The sequence below is a fragment of the Microcaecilia unicolor genome, chromosome 1 (assembly GCF_901765095.1).
Source record: "Microcaecilia unicolor chromosome 1, aMicUni1.1, whole genome shotgun sequence".
NCBI lineage: Eukaryota > Metazoa > Chordata > Amphibia > Gymnophiona > Siphonopidae > Microcaecilia > Microcaecilia unicolor.
Window position 1 is genome coordinate 723,557,750 of NC_044031.1, and position 18,949 is coordinate 723,576,698.

Below are 18,949 nucleotides of genomic sequence, written 5' to 3' on the forward strand. Positions count from 1 at the left end.
CCGAAAAGCAAAATTCGAGCAGCCCCTGCCCCCCTCCCTTCCTCACTACTCTCTTCACCTCAGCTCCGCCTCCCGACATCCTCCGTCCTGTGCCCCGCCCCCGTTTGGGGTCGTCGCCGCCATTCCCCTCCTCCATCGGGCCCCCCTCCCTCTTACCGAGCCCGTGCAGCGCCTCTCTCCTCTGTCCGAAGGCGCTGCACGGGCAAGAAGAAAGCCTGATGCCTGCCTTCGCCCAGCTTCGATGGCGCGTCTTTCTCCTGCTGGGCCCGCCCTTGTCTGACGTCAGTAATCTACGTAGTAACCGCTCAGACAGGGCGGGCCCCCAGCAGGAGAAAGACGCGCCATCGAATCTGGGCGAAGGCAGGCATCAGGCTTTCTTCTTGCCCTGCAGCGCCTTCGGACAGAGGGAGAGAGGCCTGCACGGGCCCGTAAGAGGGAGGGGGCCCGATGGAGGAGGGGAATGGCGGCGACGACCCCAAAAGGGGGCGGGCACAGGACGGAGGATGTCGGAGGCGGTAGCTGAGTGAGAGATTAGTGATGAAGGGCGGGGGCAGGGGCTGCTCGAATTTTGCTTTTCGGGGTGGGGGGGAGCGGCGGAAAGTGGGGAGGCAGCGGGGGGGGGGGGGGGGGGCAAGGGCCTCCGTACAGGACGCTCCTGATGAGCGCCCTTGCCCCCTCCCGACCCTTTTTTTTATTTTATTTATTTATGTTTTTCCTGACGTCCTTGGACCAATCACAGCGCTTTTAGCTCTGCTAATGCGCTGGATGGCTCAAATTTTGTTTAGTTTTTCTCTTAATGATTTTTCCTGGCACAGAGCTGTCCTAACGAGTGGTCCAGACCTGTCGTTAGTTTCCTGCCTTTTTCCTGCGTAAAGGCAATCGGAAAAGGTTAGTGCATGTCGTTTCAATGGGGGTTTCACACTAATTGCTCATCTCCATTCCGTTTTCGTTAGCTGCTGGCTTCCTTGGTAAAAGCCCTTTGATGCATGCAACGGATCAAATTTTCCTCGTTGGAGAGTCATTAAAGGCTCATTTAGCTTAGTGCATCTGCCCCAGAGTGTCCTACCAAAGAGAGAACAGATAAGAGGAGACCCCTGATAAGAAACTGGTTGTGAATCATGCGACTGAAATTGACCCTCAGGCTGCACAGGTGTAACTGTCTTATTTGAGAGGCTGGTGATGGGCTGCCATGGGATTGTGGATGCAAGCAAAATAAATACTATTTGTGGCCAAGATCAGGATAATTAAGGAAGAACAGTGAAACACAATATCCATATTTGTGGTTTTCTGGTCAGTTGTCATGCAGTAGTTGTGTAGCTTTAGCAACCTCCATTAATGGGCCATACTGTACATACTAAGCATTCCCCCCATAGACTTGCTGAGTAGCCTGTACTTTACCGGTAGGCGTGTACAAGGGTGGAGTTAAAGTGGAACGTAGGCGGAAGTTTGTGTAGGTAATATGTAAACATGTAGTTTATAACCTACGTGTAGGTATTTACACCTGCTTGAGAGTAGGCGTAAGCATCTGTGCTAGCGGGATGCATTTTGCAGATGGCAACACTCGAAGGCAGGAGTGAATGGGCATCATTCTTGCCTCTTCTGAGGTACGGGGGCATGGGGATAGGCTTGGGGTGGGCAGGGGTCTTGCTAAACTACCAAGGATCTTTTTTGGAACTTAAGGGGGAGGGGTCCCTAGACCACCAGGGCATTTTTTTTTATAATAGGGGAGGTCAAGTCAGGAGGGGTACTGGGTGTCCACTGGACCACTAGGGCATTTTTTTGTGGAGAGGTTTTGGGTCGGGTCAGGCATGAATTTTTAAGCTGGGTACAGGAGGTGTTAGGGTAGGTTGAGGCCACTGAACAAAGCAGTCTGGGGCATGGTAGGCGGGTTGGAGAGAGGGAAGGGGTACCGCTAGATACTGGTCCTCTCAACTAACCCTTTTATGTTGCCCTGGTCCTGGTGAAAAGTTAAAGAAAAGATAAATGCACATGAGAAACTTTTTTTTATTTTAGCATGGCTGTGGGGTGAATAATGATCACATTAACATGTATTTAAATGCAATCTGCAGAAATGGTTTCAGAATGAGTTAATACCCATGCCAAAACCATTTGAGCATTCAGGGGCCCTTTCATTAAGTTGTGGTAAAGGTCCTGTGCTAGTGGCCATTTTTGCCATGCGCTGAGGCCCTCTTTACCACAGCGGTTAAAAAGGCCAAGAAAGGACCAACATATGGTAAGATTGCTCTTACTGTGTGGGCATGAGAGGGGGAGCACTTACCACCACCCACTGAGGGCTCCTGCACTAACCCAGCAGTAAGCCCCTGCAGAAAGTTTTCAAATATTGTTGCTAGTGCTGGAATTGTTGTGTACTGTAGGTGAACTACCACCAGTGCCCGCATTGGGCTGGCAGTAGTTCTGGATTGCTGAGCGGCTTACCACCACTTAGTAAAAGGGCCTCTCAGTGCACAATAATGGGCATGTAAACCTGGTGTTAACCAGGCAGAGAAAGACCTGTATGGTTTGGCAGTTGACAGCTCTATCATCATAAAGAAAGCTGATAAAGGAGGTGCAATCGTGGTGTTAGATAAAGAAGCATATTTAGAAGAAGTACTAACACAATTATCAGCTACTGATGTTTATCAAAGAATAGTCGGAGACCCGACAGTTGAACTACAGGACACTATCAAAGTAGTGACCTCTGAGGGTTTAGAATCAGGATTTTTAATGAAAAAAGAATGGATATTCTTAAACTCTAAACATACCAAGACTCCAGTACTATACATGCTTCCTAAAATCCACAAAAGTTTGGATCGACCGCTTGGACGTCCCATTTTGTCACTTAGAGGATCCCTGTTGGAGCCCCTGTCCATCTTCGTGGACTATTTCCTAAAACTCCTGGTTATCATGACCCCGTCATATCTTAAAGACACTACACATTTTCTTACCATCCTTGATGAGGTGCCTGTTCAACCTGATGAAAACGTACAGATGGTTACCTTGGACGTAAAATCTTTGTACACGTACATTCCTCAGAATGAGGCACTACAAAGTCATCAGATCGACCCTGGAATCTCGCCCAAGACCTGTTGAAATACCTACTGAATTTCTGGTTGAAATAGCTGAATTAGCATTGTGCAGGAACTTTTTTCTATTCCAGTATGAATATTTTCAGCAAATTTCAGGAGTAGTCATGGGGGCGTCGTTTGCCCCGTCGGTGGCAAATCTATATATGGCCCGTTTGAGAAGACCTGCTTGATGATCACCAATGGAATGAAGAAATATACTGTCACTTGCTTGAAATACAGGTCAATGGCTCAGGGCTCAGGCTAAGAGCTAGACCTGTAAGAATTAGAGATCACCTTTGACACAGTTACATTTTACTGTAACAAATGCTGAAGTAAGTGCTCAGAGAGCTGACATATGGTCGGGGGGGGGGGGGGGGGAATCTACTCTGTAGATAGTAAGGAGACTGGCACCTACAAGACGTCATGAACAAGATTGTTTTGGTTATGTAGAGATAGTACCCCGGGGTGAGAACATCCAAAGGAGGGGGCTAGGGGAAGGTTTGGGGAACATGTGAAGTCATCTCACAAGATGCGCTCTGAGCATACCTTGTTTATACTTATAGCTTGATAACATGTGGAGTCATTTTGATCAACTGATAAGGGCCAAGAGCTCTGGTGAGAAAGCTAGGGTCTACTGGAATGAATGGGGTTGAAATAGTATATAAGGAGCAGTCTGAGGGGTATTAGATCAGAAGACTTCAGAAGACTCCAGAAGGCCAGAGAGGACGTGTCGTGTAATGCTGCTCAACCATATGAATACCTGATTTGCCTGTACTACTGTTGGTGAGATTGGTGAAATTGTAATAAACTATCTTCTTATATCTCAGCGAGTCCTTCTGATTATGGAGTTTGTTAATTCCTAGACTGTGTAAAGAGCAGTCTGGGGAGGATGAGGTCAGAGTAATTGGTGGGAACATGCAAATTATAAACAGGAAGAATTCAGTCTTACTCTGGAAACGCTTTATTGATGACATTTTCATATTATGGAGCGGTGACAGTGACTCATTACGACAGTTTGTTAACTGGTTGAATTCATTAAATCCAGCTTTGCAATTCACAAGTGAATGTTCAACAACTCAAATAAATTTTTTGGATGTAGATATTGAACTCAGAAGGGGTGCATTTATTACAAAAGTGTACAAAAAACCTACAGATAAAAACACTATACTACAATATTCCAGTTGTCACCCCCGGTCATTAAAAAACAGTCTTCCATTCTCGCAATTTTGAGATATAGAAGGATATGTACCAACACCGTTGACTTTAAACAACAAGCCAAAGGCCTGGCACAATCTCTGTACAAACGTGGATACCCTTCCGGAGTATTAAAGAAATCTTACACCAGAGCCAGGTACAACAACAGAGATCTCTTATTGATGAATTCCAGTGGATCCCTGGATGATCATACGGATCGCAAAGAGACGTTTGTGGTCAGATATCAGCAGGGGTGGGGAAGAGGTGGCCAATATCATCCGCAGAAACTGGGACATTATCCAAGCGCATGACGTCTTCAGAAATTCCGATCTTCAAATAGCTTTTTCAAGAGAACGCAATTTAAAAGAGATGTTGTGTCCCGTGGACATAGTACCCAGAGCAGAGGCGACTAATGGAGCACACAAACCTTGTGGATCATGTAGCTTTTGCAACGTTATGGTTGAATGTAACAGCTACTGCAATCCGGTGGATGGCAAGATGTATAAATTGAGACACTCAACTACATGCCAGTCTGATCATGTAATTTATGCCCTACGATGTCCATGTGACAAATTATACATTGGTAAAACCGACAGACGCCTGAATTGCAAGTGAACACAAGTCGTGTATTACATCGCTCAAATTGGAAGCACCCACTGCAGAGCATATGTAAAGGTTTTGGATCTAGGTGCTCATGTTCAAGGAGAGTTGATATTAAGTATATGTTCAGTCTTTGCACGAGTCCACTATTTCATCATTGAACGATGATGTGTTTCAAATCGACACTAATCAGCTGACGTGGTTGCCAGCTGATTCAGGAGACAGTTGGCCAGCAGGCTTTGGCACTGACGTGTCAGCATGGGATTGGGTAACTATATTTTTAAATCGGGCCCGGTCCAGTATTGCTGATGTTAGCAATACTGTGTATTGAGTGTATTGAGGCACTGTTTGTAAGACTGTGATTGAAGAAAAAATTGATGCATGAACAGTGTTTTGAATATTTAAGATATATAAAAAATAATTAAAAAACTAATAGCCATGGGGGGGTTTCAAGTCGATGATGACTTTTTTTGCGTGCAACCAAAAATATTCAAAGTGATTGCCACAACGGGTGAGTAGGATGTTACCTATTTCTTTAGGGAAGAGACCTTGTTGAAGCATGTAGTTTAAGTGGGATGTAAGGTCTACTATGAAGCGGCAGAAGGTGGATTTTATTAGGTAGCTGGGGCAGGTATCCAGTTGAAAGTGGGTATTGGAGAACCTCTTAATCGCCTGGGTTATTGTCTCGGTGGTGAGGAGAGCAAAATTTGACCAGATTCGGTCCGCTGGGTATTCACCATGGGTTGGGTCCAAGCCACTGATGAAGTTTTCAATATCCGTGCTGTCCTGAGGTAGAGTTTTGCGTAAATTTGAGATTTTTTGAGTGAAGTAGTTGGCAAGATTGTCTGCAGATGGGATGTCGCTATTGGATGTTGTGACCGGATTTGTGTCTAACAGTTTGTTCATGAGTTGGTATAATTTCTTCATGTCTTTGTAGTCCAGTCCTATTTTGGTTTGGTAGTATGCCCTTTATTCTGTCTTATTGCGTAATTATATTTTCTTTCTATTGTTTCCATGCGTTAACTGTGTGTTCGTCTCTTTATTTTTTTTCCATGTGCGTTCGAGTTTCCTGGATTGTGTTTTTAATTTTTTCAGTTCTCCAATCTAATTTCTGTTCCTCTCCTCCCCCCTTCTTCGCTGTCTTTCCTTTGCGCTCAGTGGAATGCCCACTCTGTCTGTAACAAACTTTCCTACATCCATTACCTCTTTATCTCTCGTACTCTCCATCTGCTTGCCCTAACTGAAACTTGGCTTTACCCTGAAGACTCTGCTTCAGTCGCAGCCCTATGCCATGGAGGTTATCCTTTCTCCCATACTCCTTGCCCGGTTGGCCGCAGAGGTGGTGTCGGGCTACTACTTTCACCGTCTTGTAGATTTCAACCTCTTCTTCCACCTCAGTCTAACTATTTTTCTTCCTTCGAAGTCCACTCCATCCGTCTATTTGCTCCTCTGCTTCTCCGAGTAGCAGTCATTTATCGACCCCCTGATAAGTCCCTTTCTTCCTTTCTCACTTACTTTGATGCCTGGCTTTCCTTCTTTCTTGAACTTTCGTCTCCTTCCCTCATTCTTGGGGATTTTAACATTCATGCTAATGATCCCTCGGCTCTTATGCTTCTCAGTTTCTTGCTTTACATCCTCTTCAATCTTCAACTGGGGCTTCCTGGTTTTCTTCTTATCTCTCCCAGCGTACCTTTAGTGTATACTCTAGAGGATCCTCCTCTACTTCTATCCCACTGTCAGTTGGTGTACATCAGGGATCTGGTCCTGGGACCTCTTCTTTTCTCCATCTCTACTTCTTCCCTTTGGTACTCTGATCTCATCCCATGGATTTCAGTATCATCTTTACGCTGATGACTCCCAGATCTACCTCTCCATGCCACAAATCTCAGCAGAATCCAGGCCAAAGTATCAGCCTGCCTGTCTGACATTGCTGCCTGGATGTCTCAGCGCCATCTGAAACTAAACATGACCAAGACTGAGCTTCTTATCTTTCCACCTAAACCAACCCTCTCCTCCTCCCCCATTCTCTGTTTCTGTGCATAACACTCTCATCCTTCCTGTCTCATCAGCTCCGTAACCTTGGGGTCATCTTCGACTCCTCCTCTCCTTCTCTGCACATATCAGCAGACTGCTAAAACCTGTAGTTTCTTTCTCTATAATATCACCAAAATTCACCCTTTCCTTTCTGAGCACACTACCAGAACCCTCATCCACACTCTTATCACCTCTTGCTTAGAGACTATTGCAACTTGCTTCTCACAGGTCTCCCACTTAGCCATCTCTCTCCTCTTCAATCTGTTCAAAATTCTGTTGCATGACTAATATTCTGCCAGTGTCGTTATGCTCATATTCGCCCCTCTCTTCAAGTCACTTCACTGGTTTCCTATCCGTTTCCGCATACAGTTCAGACTCCTCTTATTGACTTACAAGGCATTCACTCCGCAGCTCCTCAGTATCTCTACACTGTCATCTCTCACTACATCCTCCCCGGGAACTCCATCACTGGGTAAACCTCTCTTATCTGCACCCTTCTCCTCCACCGCTAACTCCAGACTCTGTTCCTTTATCTGCTGCACCATATGCTGGCCGTCTTTAAATCTAAGCTAAAAGTCACCTTTTTGATGCTGCTTTTAACTCCTAACCCTTATTCACTTGTTCAGAACCCTTATTTTATCATCCTCACTTTAATATTCCCTTATCTCTTGTTTGTCCGTTTGTCTGTCCTAATCTGGATTGTAAGCTCTGTCGAGCAGGGACGTCCTCTTCCTGTTCAAGTGTACAGCGCTGTGTACGTCTAGTAGCACTATAGAAATGATAAGTGCTAGAGTCCTGGGGTTCGTAATAAATTATTCCATCTCACTCCTGTTCAGAAATTGGCGTTCATGGAGCACTATGTTACAAGAAAACAGCTCGGGATTCTCTCCATGAGACAAGGGCAGACAACCTCCGGTCCTGGAGTCCACAGTTCGAGCATCTCAGTAGGTCAGAGCTCAGCAGATGTTGAGACTTTTGGGGCACATGGCCTCCACAGTTCATGTATCACCCATGGCCACATCTACATATGAGATCAGCTCAATGGACCCTAGCTTCCCAGTGGTATCAAGCTGCGGGGAATCTAGAGGATGTGATCCAACTGTCCACCGACTTTCGGAATTCTCTTCAGTGGTGAACAATCCGATCCAATTTGACCATGTGACAATCATTCCAAATTCCTCAGCCACAAAAAGTGCTGACAACGGATGCATCCCTACTGGGGTGGGGAGCTCATATAGATGGGCTTCACACTCAGGGAGCCTGGTCCTTTAAGGAAATAGGTCTTCAGATCAACCTCCTGGAACTACGAGTGATCTGGAACGCTCTGAAGGCTTTCAGAGATCGGCTGTCCAACCAAATCACCTTGATTCAAACACCAACAAGCAGGGGGCACCGGATCTCGCCCTGTGTCAGGAAACCTGTCCAGATGTGACTTTGGGCATGCTGTCATGGCATGTTTCTCTAAGCTACTATCTGGCAGGTGTCTGGCCAAAAGGCTGAGCACGGTAATGCAAACCTCACGATTGTGGTCGTTGAATATAGGTGCAGCCTGCAAGATCTTCTGAGCATGGTGCACCCCCTTGGTGGATCTTTTTGCCACTCAAATCAATAACAAGGTCCCTCAGTTCTGTTCCAGGCTTCAGGCCCACGACAGACTAGCGTTCAGATGCCTTTCTCCTTACATTGGGGAACAGGCTTTCTGTATGCGTATCCGCCCATACCTCTAGTAGGGAAGACTTTGCTGAAACTCAAGCAAGACAGCGGAACTATGATTCTAATTGCATCCTTCTGGCCGCGTCAGATTTGGTTCCCTCTTCTTCTGCAGTTGTCCTCTGAAGAACCGTGGAGAGTGGAGTGTTTCCAACCCTCATCACTGAGGATGAGGGGTCGCTTCTACATCCCAACCCTCCAGTCTCTGGCTCTCACGGCCTGGATGTTGAGAACTTAGAATTTGTCTCCTTGGGTCTTTCAGAGGGTGTCTCCTGAGTCTTGCTTGCTTCCAGGAAAGATTCCACAAAGAGGTGTTACTCTTTTAAATGGAGGAGGTTTGCTGTCTGGTGCGATAGCAAGTCTCTAGATGCTATCTCTTGTCCTACACAGACCCTGCTTGAATACCTTCTACACTTGTCAGAGTCTGGTCTCAAGACCAACTCCGTAAGGGTTCACCTCAGTGCAATTAGTGCTTATCATCGGAGTGTAGAGGGTAAGCCTATCTCTGGACAGCCTTTAGTTATTCACTTCATGAGGAGGTTTGCTTTTGTCAAAGCCCCCTGTCAAACCTCCACCAGTGTCATGGGATCTCAATGTCGTTCTCACCCAGATGAAAGCTCCTTTCAAGCCACTGAATTCCTGCCATCTGAAGTACTTGACCTGGAAGGTCATTTTCTTAGTGGCTGTTACTTCAGCTCGTAAGATCAGTGAGCTTCAGGCCTTAGTAGTGGATGCACCTTATACAGAATAGTCCTCCGCACGCACCCTAAGTTCCTGTTGAAGGTGGTGTCAGAGTTCCATCTGAACCAGTCGACTGTCTTGCCAACATTTTTTCCCCGTCCTCATGCCCACCCCAGCGAAAGCAGCTTGCACACCTTGGACTGCAAAAGAGCACTGGCCTTTTACATGGAGCGGACGAAGCCCTTCAGACAGTCCGCCCAATTGTTTGTTGCTTTTGATCTCAACAGGAAGGGAGTCGCCATCAGAAAACGCACAATCTCCAATTGGCTAGCAGATTGCATATCCTTCACTTATGCCCAAGCTGGGCAGAATTTGGAGGGCCATGTCATGGCTCATCGTGTCAGAGCCATGGCTGCGTCAGTGGCTCATTTAAAGTCAGCCTCCATTGAAAAGATTTGTAAAGTTGCAACGTGGTCTTCAGTCCACACATTCACCTCACATTACTGTCTTGAGCAGGATACCTGACGTGACAATCGGTTCAGGCAGTCAATGCTGCAGAATCTGTTTGGGATTTAGAATCCAACTCCACCCCTCTAGGCCCGTTTTTATTCTGTTCCAGGCTGCACTCTCAGCTAGCTGTATATAGTTTTCTGGTCAACCCACGTTATGTCCTCTCCATTGCGAGGCCCAATTGACCAATGTTTATTGTTTTGGGAAAGCCTGGATGCTAGGGATACCCCACGTGTGAGAATAATGCAGCCTGCTTGTCCTCGGAGAAAGCAAAGATACTTACCTGTAGCAGGTATTCTCCAAGGACAGCAGGCTGATTATTCTCACAGTCCCACCCACCTCCCCTTAGAGTTATCTGTTATGCTTTTAGACTTAATTGAGGTACGCGCGCCAGAAGACTCTAGCAAAGTTTTTTGTTTTTGCTATGGCAAAATGCCGGTTCCCAGGCCGACGCGGACGTCGACCCATGTGTGAGAATAATCAGCTTGCTGTCTTCAGAGAATACCTGCTACAGGTAAGTATCTTCGCTACACTGGAATCTGTTGCTAGAGAATGTGGTAAAAGCAGTTAACTTAGCAGGGTTTAAAAAATGTTTGGCTAATTTCCTAAAAGAAAAGTCTATAAGTCATTATTAAGATGGACTTGGGAAAATCAACTGCTTATTTCTAGGATAACCAGAATAAAATCTGTTTCACTGTTCTGGGATCTTTCCAGGTACTTGTGATTTGGATTGGCCACTGTTGTAAACAAGATACTGGGTTTCATGGACCTTCGGTCTTTCCCAGTATGGCAACGCTTATGTTCTTATCACTTATGTAATGAAGGTTTTTTGGTTTCTTATTCTCAATTACTTTTTGAATATATCTACAATTGCTCTTTTACCTTGAATATGTAGTTTATATGAACAATCTCCTACTTAAATACATTCTGAATCGTACTGTTTAGGCAGCACAATGTAACTAATATAAAAGTCTTCATATCCTTACACAAATCACTGGACAGTAGAAAAATTTATCCTTCAGTTCAGTGTGTAGCTTGTTTTTGTAACATACTTGCCACACTTGTATAAACATTATTTTATTAACTATTGAAGGACATTTGAAATGTATTCAGTTGTAAAGAACTTGTGATTTTCTTACATTGTGTAAGTAGTTCATTCGTCCTACCGCACCAATTTTCTGAGTATAGTTGATAAATCCTACATTTCCTTCAGTTGCAGCATAAAATTCATAGATTTTAATGTCCCCAAATCTATTGAGAAACTCCTTCCACACGTCACCCCTCAATCCATTTCCTAATGCCAACCTGACGCTGTGATCCCGGTCACTGTCTCTCTGCAATGTTAACAAGAAAAGACAACAGAAGTAAAGGCTTAACATGAAGAAATGACTGGTTAATGTTTACATTCAATAAACTTAAAAAAATATTATAATCCTGCCAGATCAGTGGTTCCTAAACCTGAGCTTATGACCCTACAGGGGCAAGAAAACCAGAAGAAAAATCTCTTTGCAGAAAAATAATAGAATAGGAAAAGTGGAGATGACTGGGATGGAATAAAGAATAACCCTGGAGGTTGCACAATGTGTCAATAAAAATACATGAATATTCTTAATATTTATTGTTAATAACTATTATACTGTCCTCACATATGTTTTAGATGCAGTTCTTTAATCATAGGTATGTGTCTCCTTATGTGCATTTTAAATGTAACTCACTCTATTTTTGTATAATTGTTTTTTAAGGATAGTTTATTTATTATTATTTCTAATTATTTATTGTATTTTGTAATTATTTTTGTTTTTAAATGTTTTGATATGTTTTTCTCTTTTTATTTTTTTTTATTTTATAGAGCAGCCATCTTCCAGGTAGAACTATGCCAGGTCATAAGGTAATGGCTGAAAGCAAGTCCTGCTTACCCCCCACCCCACCTACAGTTTGCTCAGCATGAGTCTCGGCACCTATTTTCCCAGAACAAAGTACTTGTCCACACTCTCATGTCACCCTTTCACTGGGTCCCCATCCTTCTTCCATATTTTCACCCATGTTCTTTCCTATTTGGTGAAGGCAAAGAAGGAGGTAAAAAATCCTCACGACACCGTGAAGATGAAACAAAAAAGTGAGGAGAATGGATGAGGATACCAACTGTTTTATATTTATTCACTTAAAAAATTCACTTAAAAAATTACATATGCACATGTAATTTTTTAAGTGAATTTTTTAAGTGAATAAATATAAAACAGTTGGTATCCTCATCCATTCTCCTCACTTTTTTGTTTCATCTTTCCTATTTGGTGACAGATATTCACACCAGAACAACTGCTTCAGGGTACTCTCCAAGCACGCCACTTCCCAACTATTCAAAGTTATTAAAACACATGCACCTATAGCTCAATATGTCAGATTCCATAGGCATTTAAATTTTAAGTCAGCACAACTATTGTTATCTGCCTCTCCTGACAAGAGTGCCATCTGGAGCTGTTTGTAGCTGGCTTGAATCCAGACTTTATCATTGTTACAGCAACTTCTATTTGCACTATCCACTTGTCCTTGTCATCTGCCATCACTTTGGACTAGCTTGAGACTGGACGTGGGAGCTTGTTCCACCCATTGTTCAATTCATCAGACGCTGTGGGGATTTAACTGTGGTGCCTAGCAGTGTGTCGCCTAAGGCACAAGCCAAAGGAGCTCACTTTAGCATGTGCCTTTGCCCAGCATCTTGGCACAGCAGGATTGCCTGAGATAATCTCATAAGACTTGAAAGTATTCTGTTTTTTTGAAATCAGTTTTTCGTAGTTTTTTTTTTTTAAAGAAAAAAAATGCATTGGTTAAGCATCCTTTTGGTGCTTTGTTTAGGTCTGGTGTGTGTGTGTGTGTGTGGGGGGGGGGGGGGGGGGGGGGGGATTCAGGAAGGCGTTAGCAGTGGTTATATTTCTTTATCGCCCAGCAGACCTTGTCAACCTAAATTGACTGTTCTTAATTTTACGAATTTGGATAATGTGATAGATTGTCCAACCGTGTGTTATCAATTGATTCCTGTAGTTCAGGGTTCAAATAGGAGGAAATCCAGATGTAAAATGAAACAATCCCAATATCAGGCCCTTATTAGGGTTCCTTTTAAGTCTGATATAGATATTCCTTTTGATTATGAGGCAATGGGAGTGTTTGTAATTTAATGCTAGGTCAATACGTGGAAAACCTCATGTAATTAGGGATTTTATAATAGACTTCTCTTCAGGCTTGGTTTTTATTACAGAAACTTGGATTCCTAATCCTAGTTCACCATACATTTTATCAGTTTATCCCCCTAGTTTTAAAGCTGTTAATTGTCGAAGAGAGGAGGAGGGCTTGCTCTGATTTACGGGCCCTTTAACAATGCCACGGTAGAGCTACCGTAGCGTCGTCACGTGAAAATCTGGCACTACTGCCAGCTTTCTGCAGGAGCTGGTGGTAGTGCCGCCCCCCAGTGTGCACCATTTCCAGTGCGAGCTTACCCAGCAGTAATTGGGAAACACAGTGCGCTGCCCAGTTACTGCTGGGTTAGCGCAGGAGCCCTTACTGTCTCCTAAATAGGTGGCTTTAAGGGATCCCCCCCCCCTCCCAGAAATGGCCATGTGGCAAGTGTGCACTTACCGCAAAGCCATTTCTTTTTTTTTGCCTTTTACCCACTGCAGTAAAAGAAGCCTTGGCATGCAGCAAATCTACGTGCCAACACTACTGCAGGGCCTCTTTTACCACAGCTTGGTAAAAGGGGCCCTTATAGAGATTTTTTTGATTGATAAGAATTGTGATGAAGTTTTAGCATTGATGATTTGTCAATTTATCAATCTAAGACAGACTGATTGGGTTTATTGTTGATATACAGATCCCCTAAAAGCTGGCAAGCTGCTCAATAAAAATTGTTTGAGAAGATTTCTTATTGTTCTGTACATTTTACAAATTGTGCCCCTATTTACTAAGCCGCGCGGCAATGCTGACACGGCCCATTCAAAGTGATCTTGAGAGGTCTTAATTTACATCTTGAGGGTTCAACTGATCCTAGTGTGCTGCAATTTTTTCAGTTTTTAAACTCTTTAAATTTATCCTTTGATTCACTCTCACCTACACATGAAAAAGTGTATACATTACATTTTGTAGCTTATTCTGGGACCTCACAAAATATATCATTAGACCATTTGCATTTGGAACCTTTAAATTTGGTCACCATTATTTTTTTTTGAAAATTTTTGACATAAATCTAAAATCATCTAAGCAATATCCTACCAAGTTACGAAGAAAAAAAAGGTTGATCCAGCTATTTTTTGGCAAATGATTTCCTCTAGATTAGGATCTGATTCCCAACTTTTTGATATTAATACTTGGGACAGTGTAGTAAGTAATGTTTTAGATGATATTGCCCCTTTTAAAGATAAAAAGTTTAGAAACATTAATAATACTTGGTTTAATGAAGCACTAGTGCTGACAAAATGATCTTGTAGGAGATTGGAGCAAATCTGGAAGAAAACCAGGGATAATTAGGATTATTTAATTTGGAGAAAAGGAGTGAAGAAGTATACATTTCAAATTACTCAAGCAAAAAATACTTAAATACTTAAAATTTTTTTTTTGAAAATCTGACAAACACAGAGGGGCATTTTTGATGTGACATCAAACTCAGACTTTAGACGTTTTGGGCTAGATTCCATATATGGTGCTTAAAAAAAATCGGCATGGAAAACATTTCCGCCTAAGTGTATTCTATAAGCAGCGCCTAGATTTAGGCATGGTATAAAGAATACACTTAGTACCTAAAACTACGTGCATCCATTTACACCAATGAAAACATGGTGTAAATCCCAGCACATAGATTTAGGTGCAGAAGCCGTATTCTATAACAACGTGTGTAAATTTTGGTACACCCATGATGTGCCCATTTCCCTGCTCATAACCACACCCCTTTTTGCCTGTGCACATTAAAATTTAGGTGCAGTGCATTGCAAATAAGCTTAGGGAGTTGTGCGCATAAATTCTAATTATTGCCAATTAGTGCTCATTATTGCTCAAGTGATGTTAACAATGCTAATTGGCTTGTTAAGCCAATTAAGTTATGCACATTGTTATAGAATACACTTGGATTTTGGCACAGAATGCTAGGCACGCTATAGAGAATCCGGGGGTTTGTGCTAAACTTCCAAAATCTGAATAGGAAATGTGGCCATTTTCAAAACCACAAAATATTTTTTTTCTCAAAAATACCATTTGTAACAAGCTTTTGTGATCTCTACGTTTACTTTTTCAGGCCATTTTTGAGAAAAAAAGTGCAAATGAAAAATTTAGAAAATCAAGCCACTGGGATGTAGGATAGGCCGGCGTTTTTTTTAGCAGATTGGTCCCTCAGACATCTCAGGAGAGCAATAGGGCACCCTATGGGGCACTGCTGTGGACTTCATATAAATGCTCATAGGAACACATCTCACCATTGCTCCTTTATCTTGTATACTGAGCCCCCCAAAACCCACTACCCCCAACTGTACACCACTACATATAGCCCTTATTGGTGAAGGGGGCACCTATATGCAGGTACAGTGGGTTTTTAGTTAGTTTGAGAGGGCTCACAGTTTCCACCACAACTTTAACAGGTTGGGGGAAGTATGGGCCTGGGTCCACCTGTCTACAAGTGTACTGCACACACCACTACACAACTCCAGGGACCTCTGTGCTGATCTAATGGACCTAGCTATAACATCTGGGGCTGTCATTCAGGCTGGTGAGTACTATTTTCATTCACTTTTTTGTGGGGTGGGAGGGGGTCAGTAAGTGGGGGTCATCCCTGATTTCCTCCAGTGGTCTTCTGGTCATTTAGGGCACCTTTTTGTGCCTTATTCACTATAAAAAGTGATCTAGACCAAAACATTGAAGTTTTCGCCCTAGCTGTTTTCGCTTTGTTCCACTATGGCTGTAAAACATTCAAGTGTTAGGCGCGGCCTAATCCCACCAGAATCCCACCTTTTAAATGCCCCAACACACCCCCTTGTGATTTGGATGCATTGTGGATGAAATGTATAGATAAACATCTGCAAAATATTTTTATTTTTATTTATTTAATGCACTTGTATCCCACATTTTCCCACCTCTTTGCAGGCGCAATGTGGCTTACAAAACATCATGGATAATGGAAATGAGAAGAGAATAGATATTTGGTGTTACAGAAGGATGTTGGATTGCATGGTATTTTGAAAATACTGATTTGGGCATTTTGAAAAGAAATCCGTCCAAATAGTATTTTATGACACTTTTTGGATGTTTTTCTCTTTCAAAAATGAGCTCCACAAACTCCTTATTAATGATCTCAGAAGCAATACAACTACTGCTGATGATCTGACACAGTTTGCTCAAGATAAAGTAAATAAAATTAGTCATTTTCGGAGGTTCAACCTTCATATGATCATATACACAATATCCTGGTGCTAGAATATGGGAGTGCTTTATGAGGATCTCCTTAGAGTCAGTAAAAAAGAAGACTCTGATTAACCTTTCAATGAAGTCATGTTTTCTGGATGTTTGGCCATCCTATCTGCTGAAAGAAGTGCCTCTGAATATTTTGGCTTGGCTTACAGAATTTTTTTTAATATAACACTACAAACAGGTTATTATCCTGTTAATTTGTCTGAAATTGTTCCTTTACCAATATCTATAGGAGCAGAGATTTGACCAAAGTTGAAAACTGTCATCCAATAGCAAAAATTCCTTGGATGGTCATGCTTTTGCAGTTTACAGTAAATGACCAGCTTCAGAACTTTACAGAATCATAAAATGTTTTACATGAATCTCAGCACGGTTTTAGGCCTTGTCATAGTATGGAAATGTTATTGACTGTTCTTGTTTCAAAGATACAATATTTTCTTTGTAGAGGTCAACAAATTGTTTTGTTACGCTTCAACATAACTACGGCTTTTGACACTATTAACTACTTCTTTATAAATTGGCTGAACTAGGTTTGTCAGATAAAGTGCTTAGCTGGTTTGAACAATTTTTGAGCAACAGATTATATAGTGTGAAACGTATAAATGGCAGGTCATCTAGCTGGAATCCTGGCTGTGGTATGCCACAGGGTTTACCTTTATCACCATCACTGCTCAATATCTATTTTAGTTCCCTTGGCTATACTCTTTCAGAGATTGGGTTTACTATTTGGTCTTATGCGGACGATATTTTTCTTTTGTGTCCAGTTTTTTAAAAAGTTTGAGGATATGACAATATATTATCTTCTACTACGTAACTACCTTCTAAAACTGAACAAACAAAAAATTAAGACATTGTGGTTCGGTGGTATAGATGTTGGTGAACATTGCTGAAAGGGTGGTATTTCATCAACTTGAGGAACATCTGTTGCAGGGGGTAATATGCTGATCCATTTCGGTATGGATTCTGTAGGGTGCACAGCATGGAGGGGTTGACAGCAGCCACGTTAGATGAAGTTCATCAGGGACTGCATAAATATACTAGTTATTTTATGGTGTTTCTTGATGTGTTGGCTACTTTTGACACCATTGATCATCGGCAGTTATTACAGCGTTCAGCTGTTTGTGGCTTTGTGGGATCTGTGCTGGAATGGTTCAAGGGAGAGGGGGAAAACCCACACAAAAGTTGGAGGTGTACTTGAACCCTACACAGGTCAATCAGAGCAGAGAAGGAGTAGGGGGTGTTGGCTCTTTCTCAAACAATGAAGGAGACGTATAGGTAGTTAAGAGTCTTTATTGAAAAACATCAAAAACGACTTGACACAGCAGCTGTGTTTTGGCGCCTACGTTCCTGCTTCAGGAGTCTACAAAACATACAGTAAACATAGAGATGAAGAAAAAAAAATATAACAGCAAAAATAAATATGCAAAAGATTATAAAACAACAGAGCAAAATAATGCATACATAAGTAGATTATATAAAAAATTGTATACATGCAAAAAGCAAACAAGGTGTATAAATATATATGTATATAAAATAATATGAATTAGGCAAACAGCAGAAGAGCATTTTGTCTGAAAAAATGTATATCATAAGAACACATCTAAGAGCATCATTAAGTAAGTGCTGGTAAAAATTAATTAGATGTAACACAAAATTTAGAATTTACTGACCTTATGATGTAATGTTGAATGTAATGCTGACTGTAAGAGAAAGTACAAAAATGAAGTTTCTTTTCAAATTTTGTACACAAGTGGGCTATCAATGTAAGCCTATAAGTAGGAGAAAAAGGAAACACACTGTTTTTTTTCACTGTTCTTCTCATTTTATCATAGTCTCCTTTTTTAAAGTTAAACGCTAATGTATTTGATTTCCTATTTATACTTACTTCAAAGCTAATATCAAATCCGATCATATTATGATCACTGTTGTCCAGCGGCCCCAGCACCATTACCTCCCGCACCAGATCATGTGCTCCACTAAGGACTGGGTCTAGAATTTTTCCTTCTCTCGTCGGCTCCTGTACCAGCTGCTCCATAAAGCAGTCCTTGATTTCATCAAGGAATTTTACCTCCCTCGCGTGCCCAAATGTTACATTTACCCAGTCAGTATCGGGGTAATTGAAATCACCCATTATTATTGTGTTGCCCAGTTTGTTTGCGTCCCTAATTTCCTTTAACATTTCTGCATCTGTCTGTTCATCCTGGCCAGGTGGACGGTAGTACACTCCTATCACTATCCTTTTCCCCTTTACACATGGAATTTCAATCCACAGTGATTCCAAGAAGTGTTTTGTTTCCTGCAGAATTTTCAATCTATTTGAATCAAGGCTCTCCTTCACAGACAGTGCTACCCCTACACCAATTTGATCCACCCTATCACTATAATATAATTTGTACCCTGGTATGATAGTGTCCCATTGGTTATCCTCCTTCCACCAGGTCTCAGAGATGCCTATTATATCTAATTTTTTCATTTAGTACAATATATTCTAACTCTCCCATCTTTATTTCTTAGGCTCCTGGCATTCACATATAGACATTTCAAACTATGTTTGTTGTTCCTATTTACATCTTGCTCAATACTTGACAGTATTAATTTGCAATGTTTTGTCTGATTTTTATTTAAGGACACCTGATCTACTACGGTCTCTTTTGCAACCTCACTATCAGGATACCCTATCTTCCCTGTTTTGGTGATATCTGTGATCTCTGACC

The 18,949-nt window shown here is 42.3% G+C and overlaps 1 protein-coding gene across 1 annotated transcript in view; it reads right to left on the reverse strand.

Annotated features, from left to right (window-relative positions):
* Positions 1–18,949, reverse strand: part of SLC27A2 (solute carrier family 27 member 2) — a 237,274-nt gene that overhangs the window by 70,312 nt on the left and 148,013 nt on the right. Inside the window, exon 5 of the mRNA XM_030189601.1 lies at positions 10,934–11,128. Coding sequence (XP_030045461.1) covers positions 10,934–11,128 — 195 coding nt within the window. The remainder of the gene's footprint in view (positions 1–10,933; positions 11,129–18,949) is intronic.